The 21,464-nt window shown below is 33.3% G+C and overlaps 2 protein-coding genes across 2 annotated transcripts in view; one reads left to right on the forward strand and one right to left on the reverse strand.

Annotated features, from left to right (window-relative positions):
- Positions 1–6,384, forward strand: part of LOC150075205 (basic phospholipase A2 PA-5-like) — a 67,264-nt gene extending 60,880 nt beyond the window's left edge. Inside the window, exons 3-4 of the mRNA XM_090388829.1 lie at positions 147–256; positions 6,169–6,384. Of these exons, the coding sequence (XP_090244955.1) occupies positions 147–256; positions 6,169–6,335 (277 nt within the window). The 3' untranslated portion in view covers positions 6,336–6,384. The remainder of the gene's footprint in view (positions 1–146; positions 257–6,168) is intronic.
- A 3,939-nt stretch (positions 6,385–10,323) lies between these two features.
- The window catches only part of LOC150075206 (CDK5 regulatory subunit-associated protein 3), a 99,405-nt gene continuing 88,264 nt past the window's right edge, over positions 10,324–21,464 (reverse strand). Inside the window, exons 12-14 of the mRNA XM_090389113.1 lie at positions 21,175–21,380; positions 16,800–16,971; positions 10,324–10,407 (exon numbers count right to left, since the gene is read on the reverse strand). Coding sequence (XP_090245239.1) covers positions 10,336–10,407; positions 16,800–16,971; positions 21,175–21,380 — 450 coding nt within the window. The 3' untranslated portion in view covers positions 10,324–10,335. The remainder of the gene's footprint in view (positions 10,408–16,799; positions 16,972–21,174; positions 21,381–21,464) is intronic.

Raw genomic sequence — 21,464 nt, forward strand, 5'->3', positions numbered from 1 at the left:
TCCATTAATTTGATAAAAGATAGTTTCATAAATTTATGAGATATTAAACTCTGAGCATACTGTTTTGAAACTAAGATTTTTTTTTATATTAATTAAATGAATATATTTATTCATTATAAGTTTGTCTTCAAAAAATTATATTGCAGATGCTGTCTTGAACATGACTGGTGCTACACATTTGTTTCATGTCCACAAACACTTATATATTTTGTGCCTTATGCTTGGCACTGCTCTCATTCAGGACAGATACGGTGTGGTGAGTATTCTTAAATTTTAATGGAATTAACTACGTATAAGATATTTGTATTTTATGTATATCATGATATAATAATTCAGTCAGACAAAAGATTAAATGAGAGATTACTCTTTATATGTACAAATTAAATGAAATTGTGCATCTAAATAATAACACGAAATGTGGATATCTCTCTCTCTCTCTCTCTCTCTATATATATAATATTTGATTATAGTCTAAGTAAACAAGATACGTGCTGTTTAATGGTATATTATGTTAGAAATTTATTACGTGGTGTCCGAAAATATAATAATGATACTATATAAATATAAAGAAATATGTATACCAGCTGGCTGCCCGTTAAAAAAATATATATACCCGTATATCAAGGCACCAAAATACTATAATAGCCGATACCAGCCCCCACAGGCCAAACCTGGTAAAGAAAAATCATAAGTAAAATAAGGTAATAATAATATAACACAATATGTTAATAATGTTGGTAGTAGAATACATTGAAAGGGGCATTATCAAGGACTAACTCTCTCAATATATCCCTCCAATAATCAACAGAGCTATCAGTTTCTGTTGTCATCTGCCTATATAACATAGCCAAAAAGGTAATATTAAGGTCTAATGGTTAGGTGTATAATTTAGTTGTTCACAAGCAAGATGACAATTAGCCCAACCGATAGCTAACAAATATATAAAGAAAACATGAAAATGCAATTATATAGCATGGAGCGAAAAAGATAGAGAACCAATATCCATCCATAAAATTTTTTATATAATATTAAACATATGTACAAAAGAAGCAATAGCTAACATAAGGAGAAAGGTTAAAGTATAGTATTAGTACCTCAATCCCCCTCGAATTGCTCTAATAGTTCATGAGGTAAGAAAAATAGGATTAGATAGTATATAGTTAAAAGTAAATAAAAGGCTTAAAATAATGTACGTAGGATAATACCGGGAGCGTAACTTACTGTCCCTTTCTTACATTTTTTTCAACTTCACTTCCAATAATATCTCATTCACACAAAGGGTTTTTTTCATGTAAATATTGATGCAAAGTAACTGTTGAGTTCATCTGCAACTTCAAGTGGGGTATCTAATACTATCCCACGTCCATCACATAAGGGTCCAATCTGGTTTGTCCTTCTCTTCTTTGCATTTATATGTGAAGAATTCTTTAATTGTACTCTTTGCTCTGTCCCAGACTCAGTAAAGATACTATAGTGAAAATTATACTTCGCTGAATAAAACATCTTTCTCCTTCAGAAAATGATGAACATAATTTAACCATGGAAGACCAACTTGGAACAGAACATGTGTTCCGCAAATTCTTTCCAAAATAAGAAATTGCCTGACTCCAATGAGATTTTAAAAGATTAACTTGAGTCAGAAATTAATGAAATACTTTTAACTATTTTTGCTAAAAAAAGTTCAAAGCTTAGAAAATATGGAATGAGATCGTCTACGATTATCTCAGTACCAGAATAGAATCCGAAAGGGAGTTTTCTGGTGCTAATCAAATACTGTATGTACCAAAATTAGATCCATTTTAAACAATCATACTATTGATCGCTTATGTTTCTTAAGAGCTCACTTTATTCTGACAAGTAGTGTGGATGCTTAAACATAACTAAACTTTGCAGTATTTTTTTGTTTTTAGAATAATTGTATTTTAATGATTTTTTTTTCAGAATATTTATTATTACAATAAAAATTTATTTAAAATATGAATAATTCAAGTAATTACAGTACTTGTTTTTTTTTTTTTTCATTACTTTATTGCTCCTAATTGTCATCAATTTATTGAGAAAACATTTGTTTTTGGAATACTGGTATCCCGGTTTCATAAATTAAAAATATCGAAATACTGGTGTTAAGATTTTGACCGGTATTGTAAGCCCTAGAGATGCCAAATGGTGTATAAATATAATGTATTAGAAGGTGAAATGCACAAGGCATAATTTCTTATGGGTTTAGGTAATTAACTATATAATATCTGTGTAGATACACCATAGTTTACCCATTAATTTGAACTACATTAGAAGATGAAATGCATAAGGCTAAGAAATTCTGCTTTGTGCATTTCACAATTAAAATGATGCCTTCTACACTACATATGTAGTTCAAATTTATGGGTAAACTATGGTGTATCTACACTGATATTACATAGTTAATTACCTAAACCCAAGAAATTATGCCTTGTGCATTTCATCTTCTAATACAGCAATAGTAGTAGCAAATAATGCAAAAAAAAAAAATAATAATAATAATAAATCACCTGTCCATCCATTTTAAGAGTTTGTTCTTCCTTGAGTTTATTCAAACTACCCAACTCTACAACACTAGATGAGAGTTTGTTCCAATTATTGAACTGGCTGAAAGCAAATTTCCACACCTCTGTCCTGCAATCATCCTTCCTTAGTTTGAATTTATGTTTCTTCATGTGTAGTCTGAGAAAGAATGCCATTCACATTCAGCTTATGCTGCAGGTGCATAATTTACAGATATTGCAATTTACAGAATTGACATTTCTTGGTAAGAGTACTTTTTTGTTTCTTTCACTAATCTCATTGCTCTTCTCTGTACCTGTTCCTACTGGTCCATGTCTTTCCTAAAACGAGGCCTCCAGACTTGCATACAGTACACAAGATGTTGGCTGACCCCTGCCAAATATCCTGCATATCACTAACAAAACCTGATGAGCTGTCCATGGAGCTTGTCTGTACTGCACAGAGAACTTTGTATTTGATTGCACAATTAGCTCTGGGTCTTATTCATTCTCTACTAACCTGAGTGTGGTACTACGCAGTTGGTATTGTTAATTTGGTATTACTGTTTCCCATATGAAGTACCTTACATTTATCAATATTAAACTTCAGTTGCCACTCTTCAACTCATATAATTTGTCTAGATCTTGCTGCAGTAGCATATTCTGATTACTGTGATTAAACACACTGCAACTCTTGTATCATCTGCAAATATGATATTACGACTGCTATGCCTTTATCGGTATCATTAATAAATATAGAAGACTTTGCTAATATTAGTCCAAGAAGAGCAGTGCCCATTGAGAACTATTCTCTGCTGTCTTCTCCCTCTTAACCATACCTTTATCCATAGTAGTAACTTACTCTTAATGCCATACTGCTCCAATTTGTATATCAGACTTTATATGCAGCAGTAAGTATGATGCCAAAATTATTATTTTGCACGCAGTTCCTTTGTTACTGTGTCATAGTTATGTAATGAGATTGGTCAGACAATGTCACCCCTGAAAAATCCATGCTGTAACTGCATTCCTGTCTCGTTGGTCTTTCATTGCTTTAACCAGTGACTCCATTATTTTCCTTGTAACAAAAGTCAAGATAACAGGTTTGTAATTATTCATGTCACTTTTTTTATTGCCCCTTTGTGAACTGGGGATACATTCACATATCTGTAGTCCATAGGATGCTCTCATGATCATGGCTAAGGGTTTGATTACCTCTTTTGCTGCCTCCTTTAGTATATTTAGATAGATCCTATTCACACCAGGTGTCTTTTTTATGTTAAGCTTCAATAATTTCTTTTCCACTTTCCTCTGTTATCACAAAATTATATACTTCTACCAACACCATCCCTAAAAACTTCTACATGTGTTAATGTAGATGCAAAACACCTCTTCAGTTTGTCAGCAACACAAGTAGGATAATCAGTGGTTAAAAACCATTCATAACAAGCAGACCAGTGCAATTCATCCCCCTTCCTTCTAAAGTTTACATAAGTAAAGAAGTCTTTGCTGCTTTTTTTTTTGCATTCTTTCCCAGAGACTTGTATTCTGTCTTAGCATGCCTGACCTCCTTTGTGACTTGATTACAGACTAATTTATATCTATTGTAGGCTTCTGTCTTGTCTGACAAGTTATATGCATTCCATGTATTTTTCCTCTCTGCCACGAGTCTCATAAGTTCATATGACATCCATATAGGTCTAAACCTTGAAGAGTATCTCTTAGTTGGTAGAAAAAGCCTAGCATTTGCTGTTGGTATCTTCATTAGTTGGTTGCACTACACAGAATTTAAAAATTGTAATGATTATTAGTCACCTTTGCAAAAGCCTGTCCTTTGTAAGTAGTTACAACTTTGAGTAAATCCAACATCAATACACTGATCATTACCCACTTAGCCAGTCTTATCTGCAGATTCTTAATGCATGAGGGGTTGTTGCTGATAATCAGATCATAGTATTTTTTTTTTTTTTTTCTTGTTGCCTTTCTAACATGCTGATGTAAAAAGCAATCATCCAGTAATTCCATAACAGTCTTGCTAGGGTGTGAGTGACCAACCTACAAGGTTCAATAAATATTTAGGAAGTTAAAGTCATCCATGATGTGAGACATTCTGATTTACTTGTGCACTCTATATGTCTGTACAGTTGTTTGTTATACTCATCACAATTAGGCCTGTAATATACTCTTACTCTCATTTTTGTTTTTCTAGTGCCACACCAAACTGACTCAATGTCACACTAGATTTTATGTGCTTCTTAACTAAGCATAACACACACTACTCACCACATTCAAATTCTGAATCCCTTATGTCTGAGTGACACCATGATATCCCCACAATATGTGCATTTGATATATTTCTTTCTAATCCTCTTTACCAAAATCATGGTACTGTTTTTTTTATAATGGTTGAAACAGTATCTGGCACATGTGGAGGAATGTTATATTTATATTCATAAATTCTCACTGATACTTAGTGTATGCCTTTAGGAGTGAAGAGGGAATAAAAGGCAAGAAGTAGTTAAATAGCACATTAATTTTGACAGTATATATATAAAATATTTCTTGACTAATTCACTGTCCTCAGTGACCTACATAAATGATGTGCAGAAAGCAAAATCAAAAAATCAACATGTGCACGTTCAACACATTTGTGGAACCACAAAGGTTATGGCTACATTTCTGTAATTAAATAATTATTCAGATCAAAAGTGAATACCATTCTGACATAATTCTAACATTTTCAGTTTTTTAAATTTTGGTTGATGAGATGTATAGTGTGTCTACCAGAGGGTTAATGCTGGTGTTCTCATATACCACCAGTTTTTTTTCTCTTATATAGTTTTTTTTTTCTTCCAATTTAATTGTTAGATTAACTATATAATGTAAGTAAACCAGTAGATTGGTTTGTGTGTTATACAGTTAAAATCATAACCTATATTAATAATTTTATATAGGTAGGCCTTGCACTTTCAATTTATTTATTTTATTGTACTTAGTCAGTTTCTAAAAATTTTATTGTTGAAGTACATTTTATAATAAGAGCAATATTAAAAACTTGAGTTATGTTTCCATCCCAGTAACCAGAATTTTATTTTTATAAAATGACCTGAAATATTGTACTCAGGAAAAGATAAAACTTAATTTATAAAAGACTAGTCTAAACATCTCTGGCACTTGGGTTTATCAGTAATTTTAAGGGGCAGATAAATTTTTAAAAATAATATAAACAATATGCAGTTTCTCACATTACATTGCAAAGACTAAATGGCTAATAGTTTAATTGCCACTAAAAAAAAAAAAAAAAAACCCCTTTAGTAATCACTTTCATTGTTGCATAAGCATATCTTACTGTGGATATAATCCTTAGCTGCATAAATCTGAATTATGTATGCATAGGTATTAATATTTATCAAATAAATAACAATTGAGACAAGAAACCATCTTCTATATCATCCTAGCCAGCCAAGTGTCATCATAAGTCTGGAGCAATGCCTTAATTAGTAAATGCCATAAGAAGAGTATTGTAAATGAATACTGACTGTATTACATTTTTGATTCATTCTTAACATTTATATAATTTAATAAGCCTTTAATATTATAATTAATATTTAAAACTTAAGTGCTTATAGTCTTTTTATATTTTTTATAGGAGTAGTTTCTATGCCAGGTGTTTCCCAGAAGTGTGCTGCCCAACTCTGTCAGTGTGATAGAGAATTTACTCGTTGTGTCAGCCGTTATCCATGTCCAAACGAGAAACCCTCCTGTAAGAATAGTCCTACAGTTGTTTTTCAGAATGTCATATTTAGATACAGATAATGTTGGCTTTGGGCTATTCAATCATAAACTGGACAGTGCTATAAAATGTAAAGACTAGAATATAATAAGTATGCAATTCATGCTTGATCTCAGTCATACATGCACAAAATGTTATGTCCATTGCAATGAGGAAATCATCTATCATTACTCATTTTGTATAGTTGATATACATAAGAAAATGAAGGGAATAGACCTATCTACTAGTCTTTCTGAAGTGGAAGATTACCTCAATAAGAAAGCAATATTATAACATGGTCCCAATAAGTTCCCTGAATGCATGCGGCAATGAAATAAATTCATCCAGATAAAGTGCATACTGCTGACTGGCTGTTATAGTGAAATTCTGTAATTGTTTTTCTCTCCCTCCTCATAGAATAAATTTGGCTAATACATCACATTACACTATTCAATCTTGTGTAGATTTTTCCTCATTCAAAAAGATACATTTGCTTATGTTATGAATAAGAACAGTGTGTGCCTTTGTGATCACCTTGTGTGTATTATAGCAGACAAACTGAAATATTCAGTTTTTCATGTTTAGCAAGTTCCAATGGCTTTAATAACAAAACTTGCTGATATGCAGTTAATAACACGTCATAAAAATACAAAAGTAGTTTGTTTTCTGAAACAGCACATGCATATTTCAAATTGTTGGAAAACACCTCACCTGTGTAGGGTTTAGAATCTATTTATTAATAAATAATAAATGCTTTCATTTCAAGTAATCAGATAACCTGTGTAGTGCTGTTTAAAAGGGAGCAATATGGCCTTAGTTGCTAATGCTCCTAAAAACCAAATAATAACAATAGCTATTTAAAAGTATATGTACGCATGCTCACACAAACATGCACCAACACTGACTTGCCTTGTCATTTTCACATATCAAGTAAATTTATCTAAATTTTCTTCATTTGTTATTCATTGACATGTGCTTTTTGCCAACAAATGTTTATCTGAAAAAAAAAAAAAAAATTAAAATTATATAGATATGAGCTTATTTAATCTCAATGAAAGCAATACTTGTACACTGAGGAAAGATGAATTAGGGAAGGGGGAGGAAGAAACATCCTACTAGGGATTTTCTCCTGGTGTAGAGATATACCTCTGCTTGCACATAATAAAACTTTCTACTATGGTCATATGGGGTGGGTAAGGAAAGGGTTGGTTTTTTGCTCCATAAGGGCTGCTGAAGACATGGTGTCTTTCTTGAAAAATAACTAAACTGTAATATTTAAGCTTAATAAGAAAATATTTTTAAAAATTTACATTGAATTGTGAATATAAATAAAATATACTTATTAAAACCTCTAAAAATGATCTTGAAGCTAAGTGCTACGGTGCAAAGTTAGTTTCTTATTTTGTCTAATTTTATTAGCAATAATCTTAAATTCTTTTTGAAGGCTGGGTTGGGCCTGTGGACCATACTTTGAGCACCTCCGGTCTAAATTACAGTCACCTTTTATAGGTCTCTGTACACTATGCCACATACTGTATAATATACAGTATGTAGTACTGTATATTATCATGTAAAAGTCATTAATTACACACGCACAAACTTCAGCAGCAACTGCCACTTCTAAATTATTTTAGTTTGTCATTATACCAAATAAAAAAAAAAAAAAAGCAGCAGATTAAATCTATATTCTTTGGCAAGTTTTTCTGCAAAAATCTAAGGGAAATGGAATAAAAAAAGAGCCTTGCTGTTTATCCTATTTCTCATATAAAGACAATACATATAGAAAACAATGCTATTTTCAAAATTATTGTAAAACAAAAACTATTAAACCTCAAAACTAGGATGCATACTAATGCTATATCTGGCAAGTTTCAATTATGCTACTTAAGTACTAGAGGTACCCTAACATTCAAAATAAAATTAAAGAACAAACCAAAGTGACATCTGTCTATAGTAGTGTAAATACATGAATATCCATGCAAGGAGATACACCCACTAAAGCAAGAGTACCATATACAGTCAGTCCTCGTATAACACATGTTTATATTACACAAATTCGATCATACATGATTTATAAATAGGGGAACGATATCTTATATAACACGAACCGAATTCGCTTAAGCACGATTTGCCTTTGTGTTTACAAGAAATGGCAGTCGAATGCAGAATCACCCCAACTGAACGCAACACGATAGGAATGAAGAGAGAGAGAGATTCTGAAAATGTATTTATGTTTCTTATATCAGTGAAGGGGAAACACATTTCACCATAATAACGATCTTATTATGGTATTATTGCAAATGCAATTAGATCGAGTTTACTACCAGTTTATAACAGATTCCACTAGCAGAAACGCAACTGGAAATTGTTTTTATTGTTTTATAGTAGTAACCTTTAGAAATGTGCTTTAGTAAAATGTGAGGTGGTAATAGTGTATCTTTGCCTTTACGGTGTTGTTTATTCAGTTGCTACATGCGCACAGCTTTATTTTTGTGTATCAAGCGTGCCTCCTTGTTTTGTAATTTTGCTTTATTCCCTAAAAATGAGTAAAATACTTAAAAGGTGTGAAAATATTGTAAAATAATTTTTTACAATAGCCTTAGAGATATAGCCCCCTCTTTGCAATTAAAATGCTATTTTCATTTATAATCTGTATACCAGACAGCTTTTTTAAATCAAAGATATGCCCATTAAGTATGATGTTATTAGTAAATACTATTTTTTTTTTATTATAAATCTCCAGGGCGTGTGTGGTCAACCACTGTCATGCAGAGGGAAATTATTGGCACATGGCCACCAATAAGTATTTTTTTTTCCAAGACATTTTTTTAGTCTATCAACCACATCTGGTGTTAAAAATGGAGTAATTATATGCAGAATTAAGCAAAAACAATTCTCATTAGAAACTTAAGTAATGTTACCTTTTTTTTTATAATAATAATAATAAAGATTACTTATTTTTGACGCACAGGGAAGAGTTTTGCCACCACTGTTTAATGGAAATTTCATCTGATTTTTTTTCTTTTTAAGAGGAGAAAGGAGACAGAAAGGAACTGATTCTTTCCATTAATTTTTAGATCTTAGTAAACGAAGAGGATGTATTGGATAACATCTGGCAGTCTCTTTCTGTCTGTAATAGAAAAACTAGTAGGTTCTTATGTTGCATTCCATATCATAGTTTATACGTTACCAGAGTTATTATACTGTTCTACCAAAATTTAGGTAATGCAATAAGAAGCTGGAGCTCATTTAGTGGCAGTGTTTTCAAATACTTGTGTCTGAGGAAGAGGCTGCTGACCATAAAAAATAAACCTATACATGCAAATATTAATAACTATTTTTTAAATACAATGATATGTTACATAAGTAATATATATTAGGTTGTAACATATACTACTTATGTAACAAAGTTTTGTTTTATTGCAAAGTCCTGCAGATTAATGCTATAGAGCAGTATTTCCCAACCACAAGTTGGGAAACCACTTCTCTATGGCATTATTTCCACTTACAGTTACAGGTGTTTCCTAATATTTTTCAGCAATTCTTTGATAAGTGTATTTCCAAATGATTCTACAGGTTCATGGCAACTGCGGGAACCATGAAAGATGCTGCATATATTTGGAGTGCTCTCAAAACTTTCCTGTATCAATCTTTTCTTTGGAATATTCCACTACTGTTGAGTATAATGTCAACGATGTAGGAAGGTGGAACTTGGTCCACAACTTTTGGGTTATACTTGATGTAAATTTGTTATGGATCAGACTAAACCCACATTAGGAGAGGCATACTGTCATACCAACATGGTAATATCATAAGCCCACTTTACGTTTGGTAAGTAGGCTGATATTCTTAAGAGCATAAGCATTTATCCAATATTCTACATGAAAATTTTCACCAAAACATTAAGCTGCAATTTTTTTTTGTCACAAATAAGGACATTCACTATTTTTTAAAATAAAGAATAATTACACAACCGGAACATTTTTTTATTTTAATTTCTATAAAATATACAAATTTTTTAAAATATAACATGGTATATAAAGTTTACATCACATCAATTCCTCCCATAATATTTACTGGTCTATTTCTGTATCTTTTTGAAATATCCTCTTCAATCTAGAACAGAAGGAATAAATGGATGTAAGAATATATATTAATATTTTTATTATACATAATGAAAACTTTTTTTCAATCTAGAACAGAAGGAATAAATGGATGTAAGAATATATATTAATATTTTTATTATGCATAATGAAAACTTTTTCTCAATTTTTTTTTTTTTTTTTTTTCCTCCAGGGTAGGTAAAATTTTTACATAAACTGTAGTAAGCACAAATAGAGTTCATTGCAGAAATAGCCATTTTTTAGATACTACAAGCTTAACCTTCAAAACAAGAGATATCTACCTTAGTTTTCTGGGAGGATTATTTCATATCCCCACCCCCAAAATTAATGTTTATTGCCACTTGTATTTGAAGGAATGCATTCAATGTTCTGTAATTTTCAAAATGATGAGAAATAACAGCATTGTGAAAATTTATAAATAGTTTAAAAGTAAGAGTCTGAAATTCAGAGCTAAAAGCAAATACTTACTTTTGGGCTGAGATGCAAATCACAACAAAACTCAATTTTATCAAAGTCTATTCCACATAATATCCTTATGAAATATACAGTCGATTCCGGTTATTTGGGACACAATGGGACTAATGCATTTTGGCCCAATTAAGCGGCTGCCCCAAAATGCGAAGTTTCACGTAAATAGTTAAAATACAGCTTTATGATGGAGTCGCCATAGTAAAGTACCATTCACTATATATGTAGTAAGCGCCAGTCATTGTGAATTAAAGTTTAATTCTATAAACAGCGATTCTAACTAGCAAAAAAGTAAAGTAAAGATATACTGTATTAAGTACAAATTTACACTTTATTATGTTCCCAATTAACAAATATGTGAAAATCCAAAGAATATTTTCCATAGGTTAGCACAATAAAAATAAATTTACGCTTACATGCATAGCTTAATTAATACATACGAACTAGTTGACATTTCTATTCACTGACATTTGTGGGTGGGGGTTAAAATTTAAAACAGTAAAAAGATAAGCAATCAATAACAAAGAACATGGCACACACAAATTGCAAGTAACGTGATATGCGCAAGTGAGAATGGAGTAAGAAGCTACGAAGCTTTAAAAACAGGAATGAAGAGAAGATTCTGAAAATTAATTTTTTTATATGATTGAAGCACTAATAGAAAAACCCATTAACCAGGGGCCTGTTAAGTGCTTTTATGGTTGTGACCTCCAGAAATCCAACCAAACCGTATGGTATGGTCAGAGACAATCGTAGGGTAATCTCGAGTACTGCAGTCTCCTGCCCTGATTAAACGGCATGTCCCAATTAAGTGAAGTAAACCCTGGCTATTTTCTTGATTGGGTTCTGTTCTTTAAGATTTGTCCCAAATAAATGGCTGCCCCGATTAACTGGTGTCCCAAATAAATGGCTCCGATTAACTGGTGGCCCAAATAACCGGAATCCACTGTATTAAATTTGTATTGCAACTAAATTACATGTATATTTGAGTTGATGAGCTGCTATTACAGCTCTAATTCCTGAATTGTTATCAGAGCTGGAGTGACTAATCTCTAGGTCTATACCAGCCACTGTATGATGGTTATGACAAGTGCACTTTGGGATAAGGTATGCCATTTGGTAACCTTAAAATTGGCATGAAAAAATTTAAAAATTGTTCACTTTTTGCTTCCACCCTTCTATTATGAATACAAATGTAAATAATGCATATTTTTATTATTTTTTAAAATAAAACACTCTACCCCACTAGTTTATCTCATGTTAAAAAACGTCCACAGTTCTGCATTATTTTTACCATCAGCGAGTAAGAAACTTGAAGGAAACTAAAATCAAATAACTCGTATTGCAATGAGTAGATGCCAAGAGGTGTAAACAGCATCTGAAGAAAGTGAGCATTTCCACTGGGAGATGCATAGATGCATCTCCCAGTGGAAATATATTTTCCCAGTGGAATATGCATTTCCCTCCTCTCTTAGGTAATTATCCAGCTGACCTTTGAATTTCGACAGACTGTCAGCCTCTACTACCACCCATGTAGGTAATTTATTTTATAACTCTCTGGCTAAAATAAAACTTCCTGCAATCCAATCCAGTCTAAACATCTCCGTAACTTGAAATTATGGCCCCATGTTCTAGAATCATTTATAACCATGAAAATTTCGTCCTTCCTTATTCATTTTGCTTATGCCTCTCAGAGCCTTAAAACCCCCCAATCAAGTCTCCTTTAAGGTGCCTAGTTTCCAAGCTCTGCAGCCCACATATTCAAAGTCTTTCCTCACACGGACACCTTTTGCCAATCTCACAGGTGCGTTACCCGTCTTTGGACCCTTTCAAGAAGCACAATGTTTTTCTTTAGGTGTGGTCTAACAATAGCTTTCTATAATGGGATTATGACACAGTTATCTCTACTACCACTTGTTTGATAAATCATTGATAGGACACCATAGTCCCTCCATGCAACCCATGTATAATGCTCGGAGAATTTCATATCTGACTGTATCTTAATACCCAAGTCTTAATACCAGCTTTAGCTCAACTCCAAGTATATAGATTATTTTGGGGTTACTGTTCCCCAGGTGCAATACCTCACACTTTGCTGGATCAAAGCATAGCTGCCATTTTTCTGACCATCCCTGAAGTCTATCAAGGTCATTCTGAAGAAGCTCTGCTTGGTGGCAATCATTAACTGCTCTACCAATTTTTAGATCACTCCCTCTATCCTGTCATCGATGAAGGGATAGAGGGCATGATGAAAATCAAAAACAGTGGTCTTAATACTGTTCCTTGGGGAACCCCACTTCTTATATCAACCCATCTGAGGAATAACCATTTATAAAACCCTCCGCTTCCTGCCCTGAAGCCATTCATTCAGCTATCCATCTAAGGATTTTCCCTGTGATTTCAACCTGTTCCAGCTTATAAAGCAACTGCTTTGCTGAAATCCAAATAAACAATGTCGAAATTGTTCCTTAAGTCCAGCTCTTAAGTGACCCTGTCAAAATAGCTAACCAGATTAGTTAAACATAATTTTCCCTTTACAAAACCATGCTGAGTATCCTTCAGAATTCCACCCATGATCATTGTCTCCATGATTTCCCTACTACTGAAGTTAGACTAATTGGCCGGTAATTTCCAACTTCATTCTTAGAACTGCCAGTATGTACTGGAGATACGCTGGCACTTCTCCAATCCAACGGAATCATACCCGAGTCCAGTGATGCTCTCATAATTAGCCTCAATGGTTCGATGCACTCATTTGCCACCTCCCTTAAGATTATAGGGTAAATGCCATCAACCCCAGGAGCCTTACTGGCCTGTAGGCTTGAAAGTTTTTTCATTAAATAAACATCAAATGTCAACATCATTAATTACATTTTTTTCAACTTAATGTCCCATAATTTCTCATTGACGTAAAGGGGCTGATCTGGTTTGTCCTTTTTTCTTTGCATTTATATATGTGAAGAATTCCTTATCCCCCCCCCCTCCCTCTTTGTCAGCAATCTCTCATAATCTGCCTTTGGCGGCCTAACCTTTTCTGTGGCACTATTACAGATCAATTTGTAGCTGTTATGGGCTTCAGTACTTTTTATTGTGCTAAACTTTTCCATGCACATCTTTTTCTGCTAATCAGACTGATGGCTATGCAGGCTCTCATGGTTATGTGCTGACAACAGGCTGTAGCTTGTCGTAGCTGGCATGGTGTGGGATGCTGACACTGGCTATTACAGTAACCCCCAAGCCAGTTTGAGAGAGCTGAATCTTTTTCCGTATGTTCTTTTATTCCTACCACCTGGGATGGTTGAGTCTCCTCCCACCACCCACTTTCAGCTCCCACACTCTGGACCAGGATGAGCATCCTGTACGAGGGGGTCCCCTTACTGTCTCCTCTTTCAAATCAAGCAAGTGCCTCAACTATTGTCTCCTCTGTTCTCTGCTCCTTTTTTCCCCACCCTCTTCCTATCTCCCCATTATCTCCTTTCCAATATATATTTTTGGCTCCCTTTGGATGTCTAGGCTACACCAAGATTCACCCCACCAGAGCTTTCTTCTAATGTGTCCCTGATACTGGTTCCTGTACTGTCAGCCCTATTATGTCATCTAGTTCATGGGTGATGAGGTCTAGAGTATTCTTTTTCTTAGTACTTTCCCTGACATGTTGATACAAATAGCAATCATCTAGTTGATTTAAAAATTTTGTCTCCCATGTGGAGTTTCCTTCCCATTTGCTCTAATTAGAGGCAAATTGAAATCACCCATAATACAACATTCACGCTTACTTGCCCATTCCATTTGCATGCAGAGGTTCTCATCACAATCACCTGGCCTGTAGATTACTCCCACTGTCATTATACCTTTGCCTCCAACTATCTCGCACCATACAGATTGCATGCGAAGCATCTGAATCTGGGAAAGCTTTCGTTGCACCCAGGCTGCTTTTGATAAGAAGCATGACCTCACCCCTTCTATCCTTCCTATATACATACCATACTGAAACTCATCATCCACTATCTCTGGGACGCACCATGTTTCTGTAAGCCCTATTATGTCAGTGTTACTTGTCCTAACCAGCAGTTCAAATTCACTCATTTTATTGATGTCTTTAATAACAAAACAGTGATGCAGATTGCTTGAAAACACAATAATTGAAGGATTCATAAATTGACACTGATGTCACTTGCATAGATTTTGTTTAAATTGGGGGAGGGGAAAATGCTGTGGCATACTTTATCTCCAGGTACTTATTTGTGCACAGTGTTAAGCAGCCACTTTTAACTGAGTGATAGAGAGGGGGAAAAATCTATTAGAATGAATAAATTAACAATTTTGGTATTCTTCAATTATTGCATTTCCTTTTGGTATGCATCATTAATTTTGTCAATGAAGAAGTTTGGCAAAAACAAAATAAGTTCTCTCTAAACCTAATATGTATAATCATTATAAATTTAAAATTAGCAGGGTTTTCTCTTCAATTCTGATAGTAGCTATTTTCAAATAATTAGGAGCAGCTTGACTTGATGCTTAATTGCTAACAGAAATAGTATGAGCAACAGTACCAAAGAATGTGGGAATTTTACTTGTGAAAATGAAAAGGTGCTCACGTGAACAACTCCACTGCCAATTATGAAAAATGTTAGTTTCATTTTCACAAGTGCTGCTTTCCATTAATCTTGGTAGTGTGTGGCTGCTTCTTCCCATAACAACAAATTATGCCATGCTCAAAGAAGGGAGGCAAGTTTGAACGTCCCAATGGCTTTCTTTAAAAATAAAATTTTAATTGGAAAAATGGATTATTCACATTTGTGTTAATAACACATTGCAAGGATGGGTGGAATGAAAACATAACTGAATTTTTTTTTTTTGTCAATTTTAAGGTATAAAAAATAAAAAGTTCTATGAATTTGTCATCTAGACTTTTACTGCTAGTGAAAAATTGCTTGTGGGGCAAACATTTTCAAGACACTCTCTGGAAAAGGGCAAAAAGGACTATAGCTTGATATCCTATGGTCTGGATTTGCCTTTGTACCAATTCAAAGGAAATACAATGATGTTTGTTTTATGGAGGTTTTTGTGAACTTTAATGAAATTCATTTATAATATCATTTTTGGTAGTAAACATGGTCTATTAGATTTAAGAAATGATGTATATATATGCATAGGTTTAGCAACTGCTGCCATTGACTGCACTAGACTACTCCATTTTTCTGCCTTCTTGTTTCCACTTTCCTTGTTATTCTATTCAACATATATATATACAGGGTGTCTGGGCTAGGGGGTATCCAAAAATACACACATATCTCAGCATCTATAAGGTGTATTAAAATAATTTTTTTTGTTATTATACAGAATAACTCAACAAGTTTTTATGAAGGTTAGAAAAGTTCAATATGGGCACCTTTTGTAGCTTAACAGATGTCAAAACAATACTCACGCTCTTGCCAAGTGTTTTCCAGCATCTGAGGCATTAGAGCAACTGCTTCAACGATATGCTGTTTCAAATCGTCCACACCCTGAACTTTTCTCTGGTATACACAGTCTTTAATAAAGACTTTTGCTTTTTTTTTTTTTTTTTTTTCATAGTCATACCTATGGGGGAAAAAAAAAAAAAATGGACTGATGAAGCCATTTTTTTGCACTCCTAACCAGACATTGACTTTTGGTGTGTCCCTTTCATTTTCGATCACTTGGTGAGGATTCTCTGTACCCCAAATGTGGCAAAATGTGAATAAACAAATCATGGAGAGATTTCCTATACCAGAGAATATGCAAAAACCACATATTTTCTCGTTTGAGAAAATAGGTGGTTTTTGCATTATAAGCCGTTATTTTTGGATAGCTCTAGCCCGGACACCCTATACATATTCAGAAATCACTGTAACAAAGTACATATTTAATTAAATATATAAGAGAAAAACTTGCTTGTTTTTGTAATTCTCTGGTCTTCTTAATAATCAGTTCTAATTTTGGCCTCAGACTTCTTTCCTCTTCTATAGATTCACCCACTTTAAGAAGCACAGCTTCCTTAGACTGATACATCTTATCCACAAGCTCTAATTTCTGTTTCAAAGAATCGGCCAATCTGTCTACATACCTGAAAAGATAAAACTTATTTTAATGTTAACAGTTTGCAGTGCAATTGTAATAAAAAAAAAGGATAGTAAGTGTTATAATCTGCTTACTACATTAAAAAAAATAATGGATATTTTTAGTTTAATAATTATTTTAAACAAGCTATTTCATGAAATTGTTGTTATATCGTGGGAAAGAAGAAATTTTTATTATTTTATTTATTTTTTTTAAATATAACGTAGTTATATTTAAATTTTATTTTTATTTAAATTATATTTAAATTTTATTTTTATTATTTTATTTATATAAAATCACATGAACAGAATGAAAATTTTCTGAAAGTTATGCCAAGTTTGAGTTACCTTTCAAACAATTTTATATTTTTAGTCTTTTTTTTTTTATAGGCTAAGAATTCAGAATGAAACGTTGACAATAACAACAAATATAGTAGTTGAATTTTTGATGCTATACAGACCAGCTGTTACCACATGAGGAATCAAGTGATTAGAAATTAAGTATACCTGTACACTTTTAGAAACAAAATCTGAAGACTTTTTCTAAATAACTGACATGGCAATTCCACTTTTCTTCTAAATTAATTATAACTAATTAATGTGCATCCTATGTTGCATAAATTATGTAACTATTTTAATGTCTTTATTTCATTTAACAAATAATGGAATGTATTTACATGTCATTTGACATGCAGATACTTTCCAAATAAAGGTTTGCCTTCAACATTGAATTCATCCATGAGAAAATATTGTTTTAGCAAGAGATGATTCTATCAATGGGAGTATGTACACATACTTCATGCAATGGATTTTGCATGCAATTTTCTATGTATGCAGCGTTGACTTTCACAAATATTCTCTGCTCCTTCACAGTCATTTCCATTCATATAGCCATTATTGTGTTGCTCATATCCTGCAACAGAGAAGGCAAAATGTGACGAAACAAATTGTGGAGATTTGTTTTGTAAGTGTATATTCCCTAACCTTCAACAGTAAAAATACAAATACTATTTATATTTTAGGAAATAGTGAAAATTTTTCAGAACTTACTGATTCTAGTGTATCAGCAAGTGCAGACTTCAGAGATGTTGTAGTCCACTACACTTGCTGCTGGCCAAGCACTCTGGGAGTCATATGGTCACTGCAATCTGTTCAAGGTCAAGACTGTCACTAAAAGTCTATGGTTGTAATGCTATGTACTGTGCAATGTTGGCAGCAATTGCAGAAGTTTCTCTTTTTTTGATGACCTAAGGATTCCCTCTTCTATATGCCATTACGCTCAATGAATTCACTATATGATTATAGGAAGGTAAATAACAACCATAAGAACCATGCAAAGATCAGAAGATCCTATTCCAGTGTGATTCCATCTTCAGATACTTCTCCACTTTCTATTCCTAGAAATCTTTCGCAGCTGTGTTTACAAACAACTCCCTCTATTATATCTACCAAATGATTCTGTAGCGATAGAATGTTGGATCATTGCTCTTCATGTAATTTCAAACAACTGTGATGATTTTCTTGGAATTAATTTTTGTGCATTAACATCTGCCTTATACCCATGCCAGCATTATATAAATTTATAAATTAAAACTACCACACTGCATGAAATTCAAGAGAACATGAGATGCTAAAAAGATGTCTTTTTCTCCCCTTGCTTGATGACTTTTTCTCCCCATGCTTGATGACTTTGATTTATAGAAAGTATTATCAATTCTTGAAGGTCATGAATAAGGTCAATAAAACTTATTACTAATAATACCAGTAATTCAAACTGATTGCACTGCTTACCACTGTATATGGCAGACTCAATGGGAAGAAGCAGGGGGGGGGGTTGTTGGTATCTCATATATTGAAGGTAAGGCAGAGTTGCATGGTAATTTCCTGTAATTCTTTCCAGAAAAAGGTTTCTAGAAGGAAGTATTTTTTTTTTTTTTTTTTTCTGTGTGGATATAAAGGGCAAGGTTTTTATTTACCCACAACATAAGAACTCACTTTGATATGCCAAGAAATAAGAAAATAGTCAAATTATGCACTTCCCTCCTCATGTAGGTAACCATCCAGTAGAACCTTGATTTCTTGGTTCGCTTTCTCCTGATTTCTCTTGGAACCTTGATTCGCCCGAGGAAGCAACTTGTTCCAGCAATCAACTTTACCGGCTAAAATAAAAATTTCCTACAATATAGTCTAAACCCTTTCACCTGTAAATTGAATTTATAGTCTTTAGTTCTGGATTTCTTTATAACAGTGTAAATTTCACCTTCATTCATTTTACTAACTTGTCTCAGAGCCTTAAATTTAATCAGGTTTCTTCTAAGGTGCTTGGTTGCCAAGTTCTGTAGACCACATAATCTAAGTCTTTCCCTATACAGTCATCCTTTTGCCAATCTCATGTGAGCTACCTGTTTTTGGACCATTTCAAGAAGCTCAATGTCTTTTTTTAAGATGAGGTCTCCATACTAGGATACAGTATTCCAAGTGCAGTCTTACACTGCATGTGCCCTTATGCAATGTGATTACAACTTCTCTATCTCTACAGGTTATTGTTTGATAAATCAACAGGACACCATGGACTTTCCTGGCTGGCTATTTACACTATTTAGAGAACTTCACATCTGCCCCTGTCAAACTCCCAGATCCTTTTTTTCCTTTACTGTTTTTAATTCAATTTATAAGTTATTTTGAGGTTGCTATTTTCCAAGTGTAGGACCTTACATTTTGTTACATTAAAACATACCTGGCACTTTTCTGATCATTCCTGATGCCTGTTAAAGTCATCCTCATGGAGTGCTGCTTGGCACTGATATTTAACAACTCTACCATTCTTTACACCATCTGCAAATTTTGACATCATGCTCTATCCCTTTGTCGGTCATTTATGAAAATTAGAAACAGCAGTCCAAGAACTGATCCTTGGGTACACCCCTTCTCAATGGCATAGTGCAGGAAAGTTTCCTAACTTTTCCTGCAGCATGCCATATATCATGTTCAAAGTATTGCATGCCACCTAGGAGAATATCCACAAGCTTTAGATTCAAAATTTAACTCTATCTGTCTGCTGACTATGTGAAGTGTTTTTGCTAACTATGTAAAGGAATTACTGTATGCACTGTGTGTTCCCTTGAAGTTTAAATCTGGTTTAGTTGTTTGCTATAAAAGTGGAATTTAACACTTTTGCTGCTGGCTTTTCTGATGACCTTTTGACCTGGGATTGAGGAGGCACACATTTTTGGGCTTTCTTCGTGCTATGTTGGTCAGCCCTGCAACATATGTTGAGACTAGAGTCCTGCATCAGGTCAGGTACCCACAGGTTAAATGTGGGTCAGTTATCAGGTAATTTTGCAGGATGGGTACAGTTCCAGTTTTTATGAAAAACTGATGTTTAACAAAAGAAAAAGACAGAAGGAAGACTATTTGATGTGGAAGATTTAAGTGATGAAAATGTCAAACCTTCAGCTCTTTACCACCTAATCCTACTAACTGGTTGGAAATCATGTAGATTTTCTGGCAAATTCAATGGTCAAATTACTCTCTAGGCTACTAACCCATATTCTACCCACCTGCTCTCTACATTTTTACTTAACTTTAATATTCTATAAGAGTCCAGCAGATTTCTTCCTTTGACTAATATCAACAGCCTGGATCTCAATTTTACAGTTCTCAAAGTTTATAGAGTATACATAATTGATCCTCTGTCCTTGCTTTCCAATAGAAGTCTAAGAGAACAATACTTCCCCTGACTCATTATATTTTTCCTATCTCTAAAATGTCAACAAATGCGAATGGCATTCTGCTGTCATTTATACCTTGATTTTTAAGTTTCTTCGAAGGATACTGTCGCCTACAAAATTTTCCAGTTTATACTATGGCATAAAGCATTTCAACCATTAGTAACTTGATTGAAATATCTTTTCTGGTTACTAAAGTCTTCAATAGAAAAGTCAATTTGATCTTATTTATTTAGACATTCAAATTTTCTCTCTTCTTAATAGAAAACTTTGATTTTAATGGTTATCACTCTTGAAAAAGAAGGAATTATTACTACAGCAAGAGCTTAAAATAACACCAAATAGTGTTTTGAGTCACTAGTTGAATTCAAATTTCAATTCAGGCCTATGGACTTCTATAATATAATGATGTTCATTTACTAATATATTTGTGTGTGCATAAATTACTTAATAATATATAAATTACACAGTGATTTTACTTACTTTGCAGAATTCTTAATAAGATATAAATGTTGCATCTTTGTATCAGTCAGCTGGGCTATTAAACTTTTGACACGGCATAGCATTTTCTCTATGCCATCAGTTGTTTGGAGTTGTACAGAAGGTGAGGCAGACTGGAACTGGTTAGATGATAAAACATCTCCCTCCATTTTCATCTCAGTTATTCGTTGCTCTAAGAAACCTTCTAACTAATTTCAAAAAATAATAAAAATCAAACTTTTTATAGTTTCCATTGTAATTTTCAGATTAATAAATTTTTTCAAATCTCCATA

The sequence above is a fragment of the Mastigoproctus giganteus genome, chromosome 14 (assembly GCF_048544385.1).
Source record: "Mastigoproctus giganteus isolate SK-2022 chromosome 14, ASM4854438v1, whole genome shotgun sequence".
Taxonomy (NCBI): Eukaryota; Metazoa; Arthropoda; class Arachnida; order Uropygi; family Thelyphonidae; genus Mastigoproctus; species Mastigoproctus giganteus.